Source organism: Lissotriton helveticus, chromosome 8 (genome assembly GCF_964261635.1).
Source record: "Lissotriton helveticus chromosome 8, aLisHel1.1, whole genome shotgun sequence".
Classification (NCBI taxonomy): Eukaryota; Metazoa; Chordata; class Amphibia; order Caudata; family Salamandridae; genus Lissotriton; species Lissotriton helveticus.
Genome location: NC_136069.1, coordinates 1,134,157,701 through 1,134,178,604, shown reverse-complemented (window position 1 = coordinate 1,134,178,604; position 20,904 = coordinate 1,134,157,701). Strand labels below are relative to the sequence as shown.

Sequence of the window (20,904 nt, the reverse complement as noted above, 5' to 3'; positions counted from 1 at the left end):
AGGTGTGCATGCACATGTGTGCATGCACACCTGTGCCATATGACAGGCAGACCTGCCCTTAGGGCAGGTCTGCCTGCCATATGGCCCCCGAACCTTTTTTGGGGGTGCTAGAGGGTGTCAAAGTGACACCCCCTGCACCCTTGTCAAATTCGGTATTTACCGATTCGGTAAATACCGACCGGTAATGCCCCATTCATTCCTATGGGCTTCAAAGCCCATAGGAATAAATGGGGCATTACCGGTCGGTATTTACCGAATCGGTAAATACCGACTTTTAAAGATTCGGTAAATCCACATCTGGATTTACCTACATCTCGGTACTTCTATTTTACCGATTCATAAATACCGAATCGGTAAAATTCGGTATTTATGAGTGGGTAAAATAAAATTACCTACATCTGGCCCCTGGAGTGGAAAAGTGCCCCAGGCCCTAAGGCCTTAACAAGAGAATCGTCTATACCCAGGAAGTGTCGCATAGAGAGAGAAGTCCACCTATGTAGGAAAAACCCACATGGGGGTTCATCCCTAACCAGGTACATGCAGATGCACCCACCAGTGCCACTCACCTTTCCTGGTCTGGTGGCAGTTAACAGCCCCCTCAGGGTTGGCTATGGAGTGAGACCGGCCAACCTTTGTATGAAATATTCTAGAAAGGTTATTCAGGTGGCCAGCACAATTAGTGTGGCTGCTATGCTGGAGAGGGGTGTGGAAGCCACAGTTGTGCACTTTTTGGCTTAACTACATCGAGTTTTAAGTGCCAAAGTGAGGTTTGGCTCTCGCGGTGTATTCTCTGACCCATTTCTCCAGCATCCACGGAAGACAGGACCCGTCCCTCCGTTGCCTTATCACAGGCTTGGACGGATGCACCCGCCCATCCCCGTGTCTACACTGACACACTCCCGCTGGTGTTTTTTACTCATACCCTAGACGCCGGGTCGAAATTACCACCGGCTACACGGACCCCCACCTTCTGACTATTTACAGCCCTGAAGAGTCATGGGCGTCGTGCCCGCATGACGAAACATGTGTCGGCTGGTTATTTTCTTTGATGTCACCCTTCCAGAAAGGAAGGTCCAATACAATCTTTTGAAAAAAGAACCATTCAATTGTGTCTACCTTGTTTCATTTAACCACAAATTGTTCTTCGAAAAGTATGACATTTTTATATACCTCGCATAACCTGTGCACAGGAGTTTTGTTGGTATTATCTGACCCTATCAACCTAGAGTGTGGATGGAGTCAGGCACTGATACGTTTTAGCTCCTCTTTTATTTATTTAATACAATAATAACCTTAATATCTTTTTAAGCACTATTACTCACTATGTTCCCTACATCAAATCTGTTTATGTAATCTTATTGTTGTGTGCCAATGACGCCATGCACATAGCATGGACGCAAATGCCCTAAAGAGTCTACTACAAGTTTTCACTGAATTTATGCTCGATCTTGACCTGCTCACCAACTATACTATATCACAGATCATGGCTTGTGGCCCTAAACACTATTCAGAGCGCACTCTGGGGGTTAATGAGAACCATATGGACAGTGTTTTTAAGTTCCCATTCCTTGATTTAGTATTTGATTCTAATGGTTCCTGGGCAGAGAATATGCGTTATAGAAATTTTAAATTTAAGCAAGCCACATGCTCACTTGTTAACGTTTGTAAATCTGTACAGAGCAATCCCATAACATCTCTCCTTGATGTTCATTTTAAGCAATGTGTACGTGTCAAAAGTTATAGGTGTGGAATTTGGGGTTATATTAACTGTCATATGTTGTAAGCTGAAGAGAAACTTTTTTTATAAATGACTTCTCTGTCACCCACATTCAATGGCCAATTACATCTGTCATGAAGAGATGGCCCTGCGATATCTTGAGGATTCCAATTCAGTTGGGTCCCCTTTTTTGTGGCACTCCTTCTGGAGTAATAATAAGGCCTCTTTTTCTCAGTCAAAGCACGCTTTATTCGATTTAAAAAAAACCATAAAAAGCACATACAGTACATATACATTAAAATCACTTTTCATAATTAATACAAAAACAGGGCAAACCCAGAATTATCTAAGCTACATCGTGTCTGACACTATTAAAAGATACCTCATTTACAATAAAGTGTTCAGTGGAGCTCGTTTTTTCCTAAAACGAAAAGCTTCTGCTAGGAAACTAGCGACACTAAAAGTAATGTAAATATTGCCCAACATCTGGAGGTAAATTAAAGCAGGTCTAACTTGAATGAAACCCGCCTCCCTCAGCACAGGTAACAGATGTTTTTTCCTAGCAGCAGTATAATACCCACAAAACATCGTAAAATGCATGGTATCTTGCTCAGAGAAATTATCACAGTCACAAGGGGGGGCATCTTTCGAGTGGTTCCATGATGGATAGCAACCTAAAGAAAATTGAATCAGATTAAACCTGAATCTCGTTAATAAAAATCTATGAAGGGGTCTTGTAACAAAATTCAGGTATGGTTCCAGGGTTGGGGTAGTGGTTAACATAGAGTGAGCTCTTATAGATGGTTTCATTATTTCCCTCCCCTCTCTATTAAGGCGGACCCTGTCTGTAAAATGGGCTTTAATCCACTTTACCTCCTCTCTCTTAATGTTACGAGGAGATAGAAAAAGTTCCAATCTACCTAAGGCTGAAAATGTGTTTTTTAAAAACTTCAACCAAGGTATTTTCATGGCATGGTCCAAAGACATGACATCCTCCAAAGACATGACATCCTCCAGAATAAGATGGTTCAAAGTTAATTCTGGATTCAGCCATGTCCTTGCCCAAAGTAAGAGAGGTGCCAGATTCAGCTTGTCTGTAATATAACCTAGACCTACTTCCTCGTGAATGGAGAACGTAGGGGTCGATTTTGGAACTGAGAGCAATAGTCTAATTAACCTATTTTCTACCCTTTGGATTTTATCTAGAGTGACATAACCCCGCAGGGCGGCCCCATAGGTGGCAATGGGCCTCTTTTTCTCACAAAATTATCATCAAGTGTATATGTTTGGCTAGGGACTTGGCTATTCTGTGGCTAGCTCAAGTTCAATGTACTTTTGTTACTCTGAACAAACCTAGACAAAACTAGACAAATCTAGTTTGTTTGATACTCCATCTGCAAGGCTGGTGAGATTATGGTGAAAAGATTGTTTCTGGACAAATGTACTGAAAGGAAACATCTAGAATTGAGCAAACCACTTGTATTTAACTATTCCATTTTGAAAATGAATACTGGTCTAGAACATTATTTAACATATGTGACCAACAACTGGGAAAGAGTTCTCAGGGAATTGGGATGGCAAGGCAAACTCACATGGGGAACCCCTCTCTGAATGGGAACCAGGCTTCGGGAAGTAGCGCTCTAAAGAGATTTCAGGGTTCCCGTTCCTACATCTCCAAGAATATTTTCACATGCATAAACAGCAACTCTATTGGTACATCCACTCACAACATGCCCTACACACTTACATTGGAGGTGTGTCCGAACTCTCTGATTACACCCTTCTGGAGGCTAGGCTTCACATAAGAGAAATTGCCCGTAAGCAAATTTCCCCTCATCTACTCTTCACTTACCAGATACCTTCAGCTTTCTCTGACTGGCTGGGGGACTAGCATGGGAGAGCTGTCAGAGGAGGATTGGAGGGATGCAAGATAGCCCACAGAACTGCAGCTATTGCTACACAATTTAGGTCAATACAATTGGTTGCCTACAATGGGGTAAATTCACTCTAGAATGTGGCAGTTTGAGAGGATTTTCTGCCCCCACTGCCTATGGTGTAGTAGGAGTGATGAAGATTTCTTCCATACTGTCTGGTCTTGTCCAGTAATTAAGCACTTTTGGAGCAGGGTGTTGAGCATCCTCCCTTTTTTAGAGGTGGGCCAAGGGGCTTGACCACTGTTTGGAGAGGATGTGGAGAAGGGGCCAGAGCTGCCAACTCGGGAGCTGGAGATCCGGGCTCGAGTCTTGGTTTCATTGCAACATCCTGTGATTGTGGGCAAATCTCTTAATCTCCCGTGCCCATGGACAGCGCCTGGATACCCTCACGGGTGATAAACTGTGCTATTTAAATCTACTAACTTACCTTGGCGGTTTAGACCTACCTGTCTGTATATGTATGCCAAGGTTCTCCAAATAAAGATACTGAAATAAAGAAGGATTTCAGGCTCACAGAGGCATGGATTCAACATTATCTCTAAGACAGATCTATCATGAATATGCTCTCATATATGACTGAGTGGTGTGGAATTATGATCATGACAATGTATGTTTTTGTATGCAATAGTTGTTTTCACTTATTGCTGTAATTACTTGAGCCATATCTGAACATGTCATTTATATTGGGGACATCGGCCTGGTGGACACTGCCTTGTGTGTTCGTGAGTTGTCTCTTATAATAACATTTGTTCTAAACAAAAATATCCAGTTGGTGATATTTGCATTTTTGCAGTTAAAAACTTTAATTGATGTTTTAATTTGTTAGCACTAAATTAAACAGTGCTTAATGTTAGAACCAAATTATACCAGATAATGTATTGTCAATTTTTGCCAATCTTCTGCCAAGAAATAAAACACAACAGGAACGTTTACTATGGACAAAATCAGATACTTTTGATATACATAATATCAGTAATCAAACTAATTAACGTTCGCACAAAATACATGCTTAGAGAGTGTGACCGGATTCCTGATCTATTGTCGTGTTTTTTGTCTCATAGGTGTGTTTGTCCTGACTCAAATCATCAACCACTTCCGGACGATACCTCTTACCTTCAAGGACCAGTTCATTATTGCCTACGGAGGACTTAGAGGAGCCATCTGTTTCTCGCTTGTTTTCCTCCTTCCCTCGTCGTCCTTTCCTAGAAAGAAGCTTTTCATAACAGCTGCTACCGTGGTGATCTTTTTCACCGTCTTTATCCAGGTGAGAAGAGCCTGTTTAGACTTCTTTCCTAGATTCAAGTTCATATATAAGGTCAAATGTCATGGCGTTAGTATCATTGAGCACGTTAACCTATGATGCCAGGGGCTCGTTTGGCACAGCAGGACTGCAGTCAATCAGAAACTAAGCAGGTAAAGAGACTAACCATGGATGTGCGAAATTCACATAATTATATGAAATGGCGGGAAAAATATGTGAAATTATGCGTAATTATACAAAATGCAAATCTATGATTTAGCGCTATAGTTTAACTCAAGATACATCCTCGCTTCAAATTTTGAAGTGGGGACGCATTTCACACTAAAAAGTGTGAAAAATGCAATTGCTGCAAATAACAACTGCTGATGTTCTGGTTGTTCACCGTGTTCCCACACCATAATTGTGCCGCCAATGGCACTGTTATTCTAAGATGTATGATAATGGTGTAATTTCAGGAATTTTGTGTAACAATTGTAATGCAAAATTCCTAAAATTATGAGAATTATTGTCAGGTCCGCTCCACAGGATCCGAGTGATGAATATAAAGCCCACCTCCAAACGTCACAAACACTCTGACATTGTGTCAACAGAGGATTTGAGCCATTAGGTGAGGGGAAAAGTAAAATAATAAACAGGGAAGGGAAGGAAGGGGACAGCTGGGAAGGGATGTACCTGAAACGACAGAACATACAAGGGTAAGGCCACCTATCGTGCAACACCGTAACATCTAATGTACTGATATGTAGACTGAATACCTGTGAGGAAAAGGCAGGACTTTCCTACTGGTTGTTTTGCTGTTCTCTTTTTAGATATACAAACGTGAGACCTATAAGGAATACACATAGATTAGACTCATTGCATTTCTCATATACTAACACGCTTATTACCCAAACAGAACCCTCTTCTATACCTTGAACACAGCCTATGCCTGTATGATAAGGGATTCCGTGTGAGTTTCGCCACCATGAAAGAAAACCAATAAATGACAGAGCACTAGGCAGCTGTGTACACGTCTCAATCCAGGACACGGTAATGCGTGGGAAGCAAAAACCACTGCACTCCGCTCCCTCGAGAAAAGCACCCTCTGAACACCAGGCAGTTCCCAGGTACAAATGAAGAAAGAGAGCAAAAGTAAATGAATAAGGGTGTTTGAAAAGAAAGCGGAAATGTTCCAAAATGAAACAACACAATCTCCTAGAAGTTACTGCTTCTTATGGCAACGCGCAGCTGCGACCGCTACAGCGCTTCTTGAGTACTGAGAATACTGATCGTTCCATAAACCAAAAACAAATACACAAGCGCTTGCACTGGTTGCGTGGAGCTGCGACCGCCCCCGCGCACCGCCTCCTTCAGGAGTAGCACACAAGTAGACTCAAACAAAAGGAAACACAAGATAGAAGACACGGCAACGTGTGGCTTCCTACCACTCCGCTCCGCTCCTCAGATAGTCCAATAACAAATAGACAAAAACGCGGCAGTTCCTTCACTGTGCGCTCCAATAACAAACGGCAACGCGTGGATCCCCACAGCGCTCCGCTTAATGACGGAGATGATACCGGCGAGGGGCCGCTCCTACCTGACACGCTGAGAACACACAGCAACCGTCCAGGACGAGCCCCTCCGCCAGCAGCAAGGCGCGACCTCCTTCCTCCAAAACGGATGCCAGAAAACGGAATAACACGCAACAGGATGCGTGTCGCCCTGACTGATGTAGCCTCAGCCGGGGCTTCTGGGTAATGTAGTTTTCTCCTCATTATAAGTCTAGAGAGGCATTCGTCTCGCGTTGCGCTGTACTGCAGGCGCCCCGACGAGACCTGACAATTATGACATGTAAATTATATTCACCCACACCGAGACGTAACAAGTATTACGAGTCACGGCCAGTGCGGGCAAGCGTCGTGGGGCGGCGGGGCGGGGATGACAAACAACAGAAGTGGTAAAATTGAGTAAATAAATAAAACCACTCAACTTGTGCTCACCGGATCGCCAAGTGGCGTTGTGGCGAGTGCAAGGTAAGTGGTTTTTATTTTTTATTTATTTAGTTATCACATATTCCGTCGTCTGTAACTCCCACTCCTTCACCCCGCCATGCCCCACAATGCTTACCGCACCATTTGTCACTGAAAATTACATATATTAAATAAATAGCTAGATTATTATTAGAATGCATAATTAGATACAAAATCATGCATCCATGCTACATGCCCAAATGTGTAATATTATTTATAATTTACTTATTTTGTTTCTTTATTGAGCACTACATATACTTACCAGTCAATAAGATCACTGCATGACATGAGTACTGGATTTATAGTTGCATATAGGTAAATAATGGAATGCGAGGTAGGAGATGGTTGATGCATAATAAGGTGGTCAAGATTTATATCCAAAATCAGAAAATCTGCAGCATTGCATGTCAAAAAATAACACAGTCCATATTTACTGTGCACAACATGCCACTGATATAGTTAATCATGTTCAGCATGAAAATACCTAGTTTGCATGACACTGATCACAATTTAGTACTATGCTACAGCTCAAAGGTCCTGATTTATGTGTTGGACTAAAAGGTACACCTTTGCAGCAGCAACCATGTACCCTTTCTGCCAACATAATGGTCCACCTGTCCAATTAAAATGCGGCAGACCTGTGTAGGAATGATGCCGGAGACTACTCTACCGTGGGTACACCCCTCCAACGACCTGACTGAGTAAAGGCTGTGTGAGGTTGAACTGTATGTCCACCCACCTCATTTAGAGGGGTGGACATAGAGGTCAGTTTTCCTTGCTGTCACCACTAGGATAATCCTAGTGGTAATCAGCAGACAATACAGAAAAAAGCCTCCCTGGCCTCTGGGCATTGTTTTTCCTTTTCCTTTTTCAAAAATAAAAACAAACCTTGGGGTTTTGTTTTTGAAAATGAAAAAGAAAATGTAAGTTTGACTTATGACTGTCATGTTAACGAAGCAGTCCATGAACATTTCAATGTATTTCCAGGAACCGCCATGACGGCGGTTCCTAGAAATTCAAGATATGTCTGCTATCCCAACAAACATATCTAAATATGGAGGGTGGAGGGCACGCAAGATGGAGGTCATAAAGTACTCTGCCATGCCAAGGAATAAGACTCTGTCTGCCAATATATAAATTGTGCCCGGAGGCATGCAAGTGAAGTAAATATCAAGACACAGTCAGTCACACAGGTGAATACATGCAATATATTTTATTGTGCAGAAATTACAAATCCTACAGTTGTAAACTTGTGGTTTCCTTTTGACTATTCTTTGTGCCTGTTTTCGTTTGGCAGAAGGATTTCACACAAAGCAGAGTCACTTTGTTTAGTGTGGCTTCAGTTGATCTGGATTTGTGTGGAATCCTGGATTTTTTGCATAGTTCTTGCCCTATTACTATATTACTAGCACTGCTCTCATTTTGCAGCTTTTAATTACATTGTACAACTTACGGTCTGATTCTGATGTGGTTAGGAAGGCCTCCTAACAGCATTTGCTCTGTCGAAATTGGATCGGAAACGTGTCTTTCCAATGGACTTGGAAAGGTTTCCGACCGACCGAGTACGATGTGAGTCAGGCATTAGGAATATCCCAATCCAAACCCGACGGCATTTGGAATGACGGGACCGTACGGAGCTGAGTCATACGTCTCTACAGGCCGCATTTCCAAACGACCGAGTACAATGTTGGATTTGGAAAGCCTTTCTGAATTGTGCCGTCCGACTCGAATCAGCAGTCAGATTCAGACTTTGGGGACCCGTAGTGGGCCCCTCTGAACACATAGCCTTCACAATCGGGCCAGTGGGGGTACCAATGGGTCCCCCTTACCAGCCATGCACAGTGTGGCAGGCACCAGGGGGTGCCCACCGCAGGGTGCCTGATTTTCCACGGCCAACATTTTCTTCAATGGGAGCCTATGCATTTGGTCGGAACAAAGGCTCCCATTGAAGTCAATGGGAGTCCAAAGCAAAACCAAATCATATCTGGAAGCATCCGGATGCATCGTACTCGGTCGGTTGGACAATCCCGATCCGTTTTGGTTGGAAACCATTCCCAAATCCATTTGTTTGGGAAGCTTTCCAACCCGCATCAGAATCTGGCCCTTAGTGTTGCATGAATGCAAAAACCGTGAGGTGGATCTTTGTTAAATTTAGCAGAATTATATACTAAGGAGCAAAGGAAAAAATGTTAAGTAATAAGGTGTATTTTTATAGTGTTATCTGTGGCTGCGGTTGTACCACAGTACCACTGCGGTACATGGTGATGGCAAGAGATTATCTGCTTGGCTAATGTGTTATTTTCCAATCCATGAAGGCAACCATGTTGTTTTACAGAGCAGTTTGACTTTGTTTTGGAATATATCTGAACAATCACTTTAAAACCATGATCTGTGCAGTACTGTTAAATAGTACCCATTACTATAGTACTGATATGAAGGGAATAAAATGTGGAAATGCCTATATGTTATTTTTTTTTAAATAAGAAGTACCGCGGGACTCTTGTGTAAGTCTCTAGAGAGTACTGCTGTGCTACAAAATAATTTTTAAAAAAAGGACCCATATAATTTTATATTTGCTCATCTTCCTCTTAGGTTTGGCACTTAAAAGAGCCTTTGTTTACAAGTGTGCACTTTGGAATTAGACATGCTTGAGCAGGAATTGCTGGATGTTATTAAGGAACACATTATTTCCATTGGAGGTACACCATCTGCACGGTAGAGGTCCGCTTGTGAAAGGACAATGTTTAATTGATATATCGAATACATGCTGTGATCCCTTAGGAAGGCCAGGGCCGGACTGGGAACCAAACCCAGCCCTGGAAAGTGCTCGGCCGGCCCCCCTCCCCACTGGGGGGGGGGGTTGGAGGTGCCACCGAGCGCTTTGCTAGGGCCAGTATTCGGCCGATTTTGTTGCAGGGACGATTTTGCAGCTATGCTGCAAAAACGGCCCTGTAACAAAATCGGCTCCCAGGGGCCCAAAACCGGCACCAACCTTGCGGCGCACCGGGGGATTGCCCGGTGCCCGCTATGGCCAGTCCGGGCTTGAGGAAGGCAGACCCCGTTTTGTTTATATGTCTGCGTGTTTTTGACTACTTTCCCGCTTTGCTAAGCAGTAATTCTATTTTATCCTTTGGTAGATATTTGAAAACAAATGATGAGTATAAGGATATATTTACTAAAGATGTAAATGGCCCTTTCATCTCTATTTCAGTTCAAACACCAATGAGGTGACCAATATCATTGCCTCCACAATGATTAGTTATAAAATGGGGACGCTCACAATCAGTAAGAAAGGAAATAAGAGGTAGGATGTTATTCCACCTTAAATCTCTTTCATCCACCCATGTGATTTGAACATTTGGCAAATATGAATTCTACTCAATTCCACACTTCTTGGCATACTTTCAAGCCCAAAAGCAATAACTGTATCCAATGATTCACGCTTAAACTATCTTCTTTGAAGAGTACCACAAACCTTTTTGAAAAATTGACTGAACGTAGGAAAGTGAAATATGGATGTACTGGCCTACAACACTGTCCAATTACATACTATTTAAGATATTACATATATGAAACAAACAGTGTGATTGGCTACAAGTGAGTCTGGGCTACTTAAATAGCCTAACCATTAGTAAAGAGGCTCAGGTTATACGAAATAGACTAAACTGTAGATTTTAAGAATATTATACTCAACAACTATTTCAGTAACATTTAAGGCCATATGACCATGTAAACTAATACAGGATAGGATTAGAAGGAAAGCCATCATTAATATGTTATGTACTGGGTACTTTCTTGAAATGATATGTAAAACAGAGACAAACTTTAACTATAAGATAACATCAACAAATAGTATGTGTAGGACACTGGCACTCTATATAGTATACTAAAAAGAAGTACACAGTGCAGAGAGTCCAGAGACTCCCCAAATGGTACAATGAGATAAAAGCAAATAATTCTGATGCTCTTTTTGTGGTTGTGTGGGCGAGCAGTTACGCGAATCAGCGGGTAGTCTAAGTATTTCTTGTACTCACAGAGGCAATAAATAAGACACACACTCAGGAATAAGTCTAAGAACAAGTTGTAAAAATAAAGTCGATTTGTATGTCTATTTTAAGACCTATAAAACAGTTCTACACTCTTTCAGAGTTATGATTTCCCAAAGTTTGGAAAATATGTCACTTTTGTGCACAATTGCGCACTATAGAACTCTATAGGGAAAAAGTGGGAAAATGCATATCAAATCAGGCAATGCTTTCATAAAGTTCACCTTCTCATTTTATGTCAATGTTGGGACCGGGCCCAAAGTTCTAAAGTCCCAGCAGGAGAAGTTCAGGAGCATCCCGGATTGGGCGAGAGCAGAGTGTTGAAGGTCTTCGAAACTTGTGAGCAAAGACTGAGGAGGGTCGCTTGAAAATGTGAAGCACAGGTGGACTTACAGATAAGTCTAGTTGGTCTCCTTGGAAGGAGGCAGTCACAAGGACCTGCGGACCATGGGATCAGAACAGGTTAATCAGGCTGGGGTCAGGTACAGGTGAACAGGTCAACCGGGCGCCTTTAGGGTCATCGCAAGATGGTAGAATTCCAGTAGAGAGGTTCTCCTCCCCTGCCCCGCCTTAGGGGTGGTGCAGGCTGAGGGGGGACTATCATCTTTATCTAACTCATTTCCCCATCTTTCCCTCCGCCAAAAGTGGAGCAGGAAAGGAGGCTTGGCCTCCACTACTATCTGGAGGTTCATGGGTTGGATTTCAAAGGCAGCCTTGCCTTTGAAGTTTCCTGCCTGGAAAGGCTATCCTGCCCTGGGAAAGGTGTGAAACAACTCCACCCAGAGCAGGTATTGTTTCTGTCCTCTGAGAGCACTTGCTCTCACCCCATGAGGTCAGAAACATGTCTGGTGATGCCAGGCTGGTGAATACCAGCCACAAACTCAAAGATGTTTGGTTAGATTTCAGGGGACCCTCTAAAAGGGGCTCCTGCTTTAATTTATTAATAAATCCAACACTGGCATCAGTGAGGATTATTAAGACAAGAGGTTTGGAAACAAAACATATTAGAAATCAGTGAAGCCATCATGGAGCTAGGAAACACATGCTGACAAGTATGCAGCCCATGTACTCTTTATGGCTTCCCTCTTCACTTGCAGCCTCACAGAATGGACTGGACATTGCAGGGGCATATCTGCTCGTGGTATTATGCCCAAGGATAGGATATAGTGCACCCTGCCTTAGGGCTAAAAGCATGCAGTAGCGGTGACTTACCTATATCGTATATGTAGTGTATGGGTGCCTTGGCACACAGGGCTCTGTGCCATGTTGAGTCTTTAGATTTTTGTGCACCAAGACACGCAGCCTGCATTGGTAGACTGCATAGCCTTGGTGAGGGGGGTTTTGGGGTGGTACAACCAGTGCTGCAGCCCCAGAGGGCCTTCTTAAGCACCCATGCCCTAGGTACCAGGGGTACCATTTTATAGGGACTTACAGGGTATCTGAAGTTGTGCCAGTCATGGTACAGTGCTTTGGGGAAGAGATCTGGCACTGGGGACCTAGTTAGCAGGGACCCAGTGCAAGTACAGTTCAAAATCACATCAAGCATCATGTAAAAAGTGGGGGTAAGAATGCAAAAAGAGGCACTTTCCTACAATAGGCAAACTAACAAGCACAATTGAGCTCTAACAGACATTTCTATTACATTACTTTTGCCATTCCGCTACAAACGTAGACCAATACAACTAGAGGTAGGCAAACAGTATTTACATTAGCTGCAAAAATGCCATATGATTTTACAATGCACTTTGGACTTACAAATATAGCACTAATGATAACATTCAATATGTTATTGGAAGATTTGACAGTATTAGGCAAACAAAACACATTGCAAGACCAATTTCAGAATTTTACATAAAAAATGTAGTTAGTTATACTACATTCCTTTCAGACTTTAACTACAACTCACAGTTGCAAAATCCCAATATTTATCCGCACCCTTCTGGGTGATAAATGAGGAGCAGGGTGCAGACTGATGTGCATATGGAAAGGTGCAACTGAGGTGGAATGGTGAGCAAAAGAACAATGGGTTAGAGTGCTACCCCAAGCTATTTGCAGGGGTTACATTTACTTTAAACAGCTTCCTATCTTTTTTTGTGTGTTTCATGTACCAGTGTAATTGGGAAAGGTATGCCCAGACGTTGCTCCCATTCTCACTGCGTCACTAAAACCAAGGTGCACCTGGCTTAACTAGGGCTAAACAAGTTTTTTGCTGCTTGTGTTCCAGTTCAGGGAAGACCTGGCTTGGTAGTTTGGGCTGGACAGGTTCCAAGAGGAGCACAGGCAACACTGATTTGCATATGGCTGGGTCCGAAATGAGGTGTCATGGTGAGCAAATGAAGGATGGTTGGAGTGCTGCCTAAGCTATTGCCAGTGGTTATATGTGGCGCAAGCAGGCTCTCATCACTTTTTATGTGTTTCATGTACCAACGTAAGTGGCATGAGTATGGCCGTACATGGATTCCGTGCTCACTGTGTCACTGTAACCAAGCTGTACCTAGCTAAAGAGCCCATAACTAGAGCAAAACCGCACTATATGTAGCCTCCTGTCACCTTTTCTGTGTTTCATGTACCTCCCTAAGTGGTATGGGTATGCCCAGACGTGGCTCACATACTCACTGAGACATTACAACCAAAGTGTACCCAGCTGATGACCCCATAACTAGGGCAAACCTGTTGCTAGTGTTCCAGTTCCGGTTGGTACCTGGCTTGGCAGTTTTAGCTGGACTGTTTCCATGAGGAGAAGGCTCAACACTGGTCTGCAGATGACTGGGTCCAAAATGAGGTGTCATGGTGGGCAAAAGAAGGATGAATTGGAATTCTACCAGAGCTATTGCCAGTGGCTATACATACAGCAAATAGGCTCCCATCACAATTTGTGTGATTAATTTACTGCTTTAAGTGGCCTGGTTATGGCCAGACATGGGTCCTGTGCTGAATGTGTCACTGTAACCAAGCTGTACTCGGCTGATGAGCCCATATCTAGGCCAAAACTGCTCATGAGTGCTTCTATTCTGGTTCAGGGAGGACCTGGCTTGACAGCTTTGCCCTGTGCTGTTCCCATGAGGAGCAGGGTAAAGACTATGGTGAGCAAAATAACTATGGGTTGGAGTGTTACCCTGACCTATTGCCAATGGTTACACTTCTTGCAAGCAGCCTCCCATCACCTTTTGTGTGTCTTATATACTGCCCAATGTGGCATAGGTATGCCCAGACATGGGTCCTTTGTGTTACTGGAACCAACCTGTACTTGGCTGGAGAGTCCACATCTATGGCAAAAACGGTCCTGGTTGCTTCCTGTTTGGCTTAGGAAGGACCTTGCTTGGCTGTTTTTGGCTGGACTTATCCTATACGGAGCAGGGTGAAGACTGATTTGCATATGGCTAGGGAAAAACTGAGGAGACATGCTGAGAAAAACTTGAGTGCTACCCCGACCTATTGCCAGTGGGTTGACTTATTTGAAAAAAGCTATTTGGGCTGGCCTGTTCCCATAAGGAGCAAGGTGAAAACTGTTTGCATATGGCTAGAACAAACAATGGCTTTGAGTGCTACCTCAAACTACTGCCGGTGGATTTTTTTATTGCAACCAGCCTCCCATCACCTTTTGTATGTTTGGGTGATAAATGGAAGCATACATTAGTAACTACTACATTAAGCACTCTAAATTTAAAAAAAATCATTTATTTTGTGTGCATACGAATAAATGAAGATAGTGTTTTAAATAAAGTAACTCATTGAAATTTCACACTTAAAATGTTAAATCATTATTTCTTTACCCTCGTACATACATAATCTAACTTACCCGTCACTTACCTTCACCTTTACTCTTCTTTTGTATGTATTACTACCTGCTCCTGCAAATAAAAAAGATACCATAATAACCAGCTCTTTGTTAAATTGAAATGGTAAATAGTCCTAAAAATAAAAAAAATCTTCTTTTTGTTTTGTGCACTTTTCAAACTATAAGTCAACTGGACCAACTATAAATAAAAAATCAAAGCACCCAACCCAACAGGGCATTTGAAAATGTACAGCAAAAAATTCAAGATTAAGGGTTTTGGGAGGGCAGCGGTAAGCTATTACAAGCGCTCAGTGGATGTTGAGGTCCCTCTCTCCTGTGACTATAACTGTTTGGCAATATAAACAGTATGTTGCTGTCCCCACATAAGGCTTAACTATGCTCAGCTGCTATCTCAGGAGGTTGGCAACAACTGCCGAGCCAGTTGGTGGAATGGCGGGTGGTACAGAAATACTCCGTGGTGGGAGTATTTGGGTGGCCACGGCTGAAGAGGACGGTCCAGCTGTTGCAATATTGCCTGCTCTTGCACACGTTCCCTCCTCCTGTTAGGCCATATCCAGATCTCTTCTCCTTTCTGCCCGAGCCAAACGAGTTGAATGCTTGGCTCAAAGTTGCTTTCACCTTCCTGTCGTCCCTAAGGAGCACAGCTGTCCGCTACCACAGGATATTACCTTGTGACAAAATGAGCATGTAACATGCCTGGTGTTCAATTTTTTCTCACCCGCAGTAAAAGTGAACAACTGCCACACCACCAACTCCTTAAGTACCTTCCACCGCTGCAGCTCATTGACAGCAATGGCCTCCTCTTCCTCCTCCTCCATTGCAGCACGAGCAACAGCACTGGGTTCTCCTCCTTGAGCCATGATGAAGAATTCCAAAAAAACAAAGCCAAAGCACCAGCAGCACTGTCACACTTGTGAACAGGTCAAAAACACAACAAACATGAATAGAAATAAAAAAGCAGCTCTCTTTTAGTTTACAAACAGATGTTTCTAGCCTATCAGAAGTTTTCTTATTATCGAAAAGTACAGCGGTACTTAACTAACATACCAGTACTTAAAAAGCCTCAAAACAAACCAATACATTAGGCTATACAAGAGTAGCCTAATTCTACTAAACAAAAAAAGCTCACTATTTAAACTATTAACGTACATAGAGGGGGAGAGGTGTGGCGCCGCGGCCAGGGCGACTGACGCTGGAATCTGGGGATCACGGTTCGATCCCCAGCGCCGGCGGCAGGTTAGCTCAGCACCATGTGACTCTGGGCAATAGCTTGCTTAATCTTCCCGACGGCCCCCAGCGCCTAAAGACCCTAACAGGTGATTGTGCGCTTTACAAATGTGGATTATTATTATTATTACATATATATATTTTTAAATAACACTAATAGCAAAGGAACCAGTGTACAAACAATTACAACTTCGAAAAATCCACGAAATTCACACAAAGGCTAGAAGTAGGTAATAGTTAGTTGGGAATATAATAGTACACTAATACATAACAGATTTAAACTATGCAAACGTTAAAATACCATAGTGATAGTTCTTTTTTTACGTCTTTAATTAAAACATTATTTGCCCAACTTGCACTACGGCCCACAGAGTAATGTAAAATGCCAAAGTCACTTAGGTACTCAAACATCTATAACTCAGCGTATTTATATTAAAACTCCAAGATAATATTTTCGGCACTAAATCATAGTGTAGGTAAAATCACAAATTAAGAAATATATTTCAAACATGTCATTTCATATAATAAATCATGCATATGCAATTGGCGAGTTGTAGTTGCTTGAGTACATGAGCTACGTTGAAACTTTATATTAGGCCGTGGTTCGTAGTGTATGTTGGGCAAATAATGTTTTCATTAAAGACGTATATAACTATAGTATTTCTACTTTTTGTGTATTTTAAATGTGCTTTGTACTAGGGTAATATTATAATAACACCTAACTTTAACTTAGTTCTAAACCTTTGTTTTGTTTTTAAATATAAATACATATATCTGTAAATTAATTTGCACTTCTTGTTTGCCTGCTTCCATCGCATGCGTTGCACCATCTATATATATATTGTGTTTACACTACGTTGTAGCAATCAAATTAATCAACCCTTTTTGATCAAGTGGTTTTGCTCCTGGTCATTAACTGATGCTCCCCAACATTAGTGAATCCAAGAAGTAAGAGGTATTGAAATAGATATATTGTGATAGATATGTTCTGATATCTCTGAACCAGTCACACATTATGCATTAGACCTCATGTTCACGTACCTGTTTGATGAACTTAATGTCAATCAAGCTACATGTCTTTGACACCTCCCCCCATATACACCAGCTATTTATGACCAGCATTTTGTTTCACACGTACGGACTATGTAGTATGCTTATATTCCCAAAGGGGTTTCCATCTTGTGTGTAGTTTAAACTCTTCATGATCTAATACTCAAATTACATCAATTCCTCATGCTTGTAACAATCCAAAAGAACTGTATGTACTTGTTCAAAATATCTTTATTCGATTGTTGTGTGCAATCATAAAAGTACAGATAAAAAAATTACAGCTTACAATTTTAAAAAGAGGATATAAAAATATAATTCATTAGATTCATAGGAGAAACAATTGCAATTTTAAAGTGCAGTTATGTAATCATACGTTTTCTAATAATCATCACATTTCTTAGGTACAAAGTAGTTGTTGCTACAGATACATGATTGTCTAAAGCTTGGATACTAATCATCGCCGCACGGCAATGACGAAATCCTAGTACTCTTAAAAATGGCAATAAAACATTTTTCCTCATTTCATGATACAGTTTACAAAATAGGAATACATAAATAGTACTCTATGGCGAGACATTGTCGCAAGGGCATAGAGGTAGATCGTGCGTCCAATTATTGATCGTAGGAAAACTAACCAATCTGTGGAAGATATTAAATCTAAAGCGTGAGAGTAAAAAACGCTCATAATTATTAGTTACATAGATTAGATAGGGCTGAATCTTAAAAGTTACTAAAACCAGTTGGTGCTGCTGGCAGAAGGTTTTAAGATCTCCGCAGCAACCCGGTGGAAATCTAAGAGGGCTAAACACTCCTTCTTCAAATCTTTTCGTGAGATTTCTGAAATATCCATGGGATTCGAGAAATATTCCTCTCTCCCAATATCTTTCAAGAAGTTGAAAACATACTTCACCCACGGTATTTTAGTGGCACCCTCCAATTTCAGAATGTCTTTTAGGACGTCTCTGTTTAAGTGTGTTGCTTCTTGAGTCCAGAGTCTGTGCCATAACAGCACTGGCTCTATTTTAATCAGGTCTGTGATATAACAAAGGCCTAATTCAGAGTGACAGTTAAAATTGGAAGAGCTTTTGGGGAGTGCCAATATATATTTTAAAAAGGAATTTTCAGCAATCTAGATAGGCGATGAGTTTGCAAAGCCCCAGACCCCACTACCATAAGTAGCACCAGCTACACATTTGGCTTTATATATTTGAATCAATTTTACAGTGGGTCTGGTCCCTAATTTACTTGAAAAGCTTTTGAAAGCAGCGGTTGATCTAATAAGCTCGAGTTTTTTCACAGAAACAGCTTGGGACCACGTCTCATTTTGGGCAAAAAGTATCCCAAGATAAGAAAAATGTTTAGCGAATTCGAGCTTCTGTCCCGCTATAAAAATTGGCCTCTTAGATTTAATTTGTCTACCACAATACATAGTAAAAGTCTTTGATGTGTTGACTTTCAGGCCTAACTCATTCATAAAGTGGGAAAAGCTATCAACCACCTGCTGTAGGCCCACTTGAGTACGTGACATAAGTACAGCGTCGTCAGCGTACAAAAGTGCTGGTATTGGGCGACCACCTACAAATGGGGGATCCAAACTATCTTTGCACAAGGCATCTTCCAATCCATTTATATACAGGTTAAAAAGGACACAACCCTGCCTGACCCCGCTCCTGATTGGTATTTTGTCTGTGCACTCTTCCCTAAGGCTATAGCGGACGCGGGCCGACGCGTTGCTATAAAAACGTTTAAGATAATAAATAATATTTGAATCAACCCCAAGTTTTTCTAATATCAACCACAGTTTAGAGTGTACCACACAATCAAAGGCGGCCGAGAGATCGACGAAGGCCAAAAACAAGTTGCCTTGTTTAGCCCTCGTATATTTCCCGACCAACATCATCAAATTCAGGCCCTGTTCTACTGTCCCCAGGCCGGAACGGAAGCCATACTGAAGATCAGACAGAACGGAGTTTGCCTCCGCCCAATCCGGAAGTCGGTCCAGAATAACTCTACCCGCTATCTTAGTGAAGGAGTCCAGTAGGGAAATAGGCCTATAACAGGCTGGGACCTGTCTATTTCCCTTTTTGTAGATCGGTACAATGACAGATTCCACCCAAGTGGGGAGGAAATCAGCGACACAACTAGCATTTAGCACCTGGACCAGAAGGGGCGCCCACAGAGATGGAATACTTTAAAATAAATCTATGGGAACCCCGTCTGGGCCAGGTGCCTTAGCACCCTTGCTTCTACTCAGGGCCTTTTTGACCTCCTCGAGAGTAAAAGACAGATCACTACTCGGGGCATAGTTAAGAGGGGGGATCAAAGACCCCGTTTGTTCTTCACCTTCATGTTCTCCTCCCTCATATACTTTCGAGAAGTGTCTGAACTGTATGTAAAAATCAAAGTTCTAAGTTAGATAGCCATGTGATTGCATCCATGAGTACTTCACAAAATAATGTGCTCTGATCTGTGTCATGCCTAGAATTCCACTAACCTTATTGTTATATTTTCTGTTGTTAGTAAAGCTGTGAGCAATCACTTTCAGAGCTGTACTATAAAATTGCTTGTCACATTCAGTAACAGCCATTGTTTAACATTACCTCTCGATCTCAAATATTATTTGGGCATGGTAGGCAGCATGCCTTTGTTACTCAAGTTCAGACTTCCTTTTTAGGCCTGCCGTGCTGCAGAGTTAGCTGCAAATGTTTTTTTTACTAATTCTTAAAAAATGCATAGAGCGGATTTGGCTCCACCCAATGGAATAGTTCCTTCTCTCACCTTATACCCGTGGCTGTTTGGTGTATGGTCCCACCTCCTATGGAGTCTTTGCATTAAAATGTATCAAAGGACAATTTGACATCTCAAAAATAACCTGAAGCATCACTCACTAAATGTTTATCTCATAGATACACTGCATACAGAAAGCAATTGTGTTTTGCTTTGTTTTTTCATAGGGCAGGCCTTTTGTTATTTCCTTTGGGAGTCAAAGCGCTAGCCAGACCAATTGACTTTGCAATTTCTTGTTTTTACCAGTCCAGATCCTATCATGTGAGAAAAGAGAAAGGAGGCTTGCACCACCTTTTCACAGTGTTCAAGCTGAATATCAAGATTTAAATAGTGTGATACAGAAATATTGTAAGCAGAATATTGGCCACCGCAATATATAAATATATATATAAATTGAAGATACTTAACTGCCCATATATGTATCTTGACTGCTTAGATGTGAAAAATAGAAACGGTAGGTCTATCCTCACCTATTTATACTTGCAAGATCACAATATTACTATACTAGCTATTCTGTCTGAGGGGTTTTGACAGTATGATATTTTTGTACTTGATTATCTGACAAACAGCCCTTTGTACAGTGTCGGTGTTGGACTTGCCCCTTTTTGCAGGGTCATGCCTCAACTTTTTGCCTTCCTCCTAGCGTTTTTTCTAAATTGGTGTTGGTGGTTTTAGGAAAATGGGCACTTTAGTAAGGTTTAGCAGCGCAGAGTGTGTGTGCTCTCTGCCCTCCATAGGCTAACATTGGGACCCCCCCTTATGGGATAACTCCTAAATGGAACAAAATAAGCATGTCATGTTTGGTATGTTTGGAATGGAAATAATAAAAGCTGCGCAATGGTGTGGCAGATTTATTTTCAATATTTTAGGAATGCCACTTTTAGAGGTTGCCATTCCAGTGTGCTATGTGTCTGCCTGCCTGATGTGTATAGTATGTCTAGTTCTAGAAGTAACCGGGGCTGGTGAGGTGTGGGTGGCTCCAGGGAGGGCACGGTGAGTCAGCACTAGGCTGAATAGAAGATCTGGAGGAGAAGTCCCCTGTCCCGGAATAGATCTGTGCCTGCTCTGTAAAAT

General features: G+C 42.0%; 1 protein-coding gene across 1 annotated transcript in view; it reads left to right on the top strand.

Moving 5' to 3' along the window:
- Positions 1-20,904, top strand: part of LOC144773146 (sodium/hydrogen exchanger 2-like) — a 622,810-nt gene that overhangs the window by 439,774 nt on the left and 162,132 nt on the right. Inside the window, exon 5 of the mRNA XM_078658003.1 lies at positions 4,713-4,915. Coding sequence (XP_078514129.1) covers positions 4,713-4,915 — 203 coding nt within the window. The remainder of the gene's footprint in view (positions 1-4,712; positions 4,916-20,904) is intronic.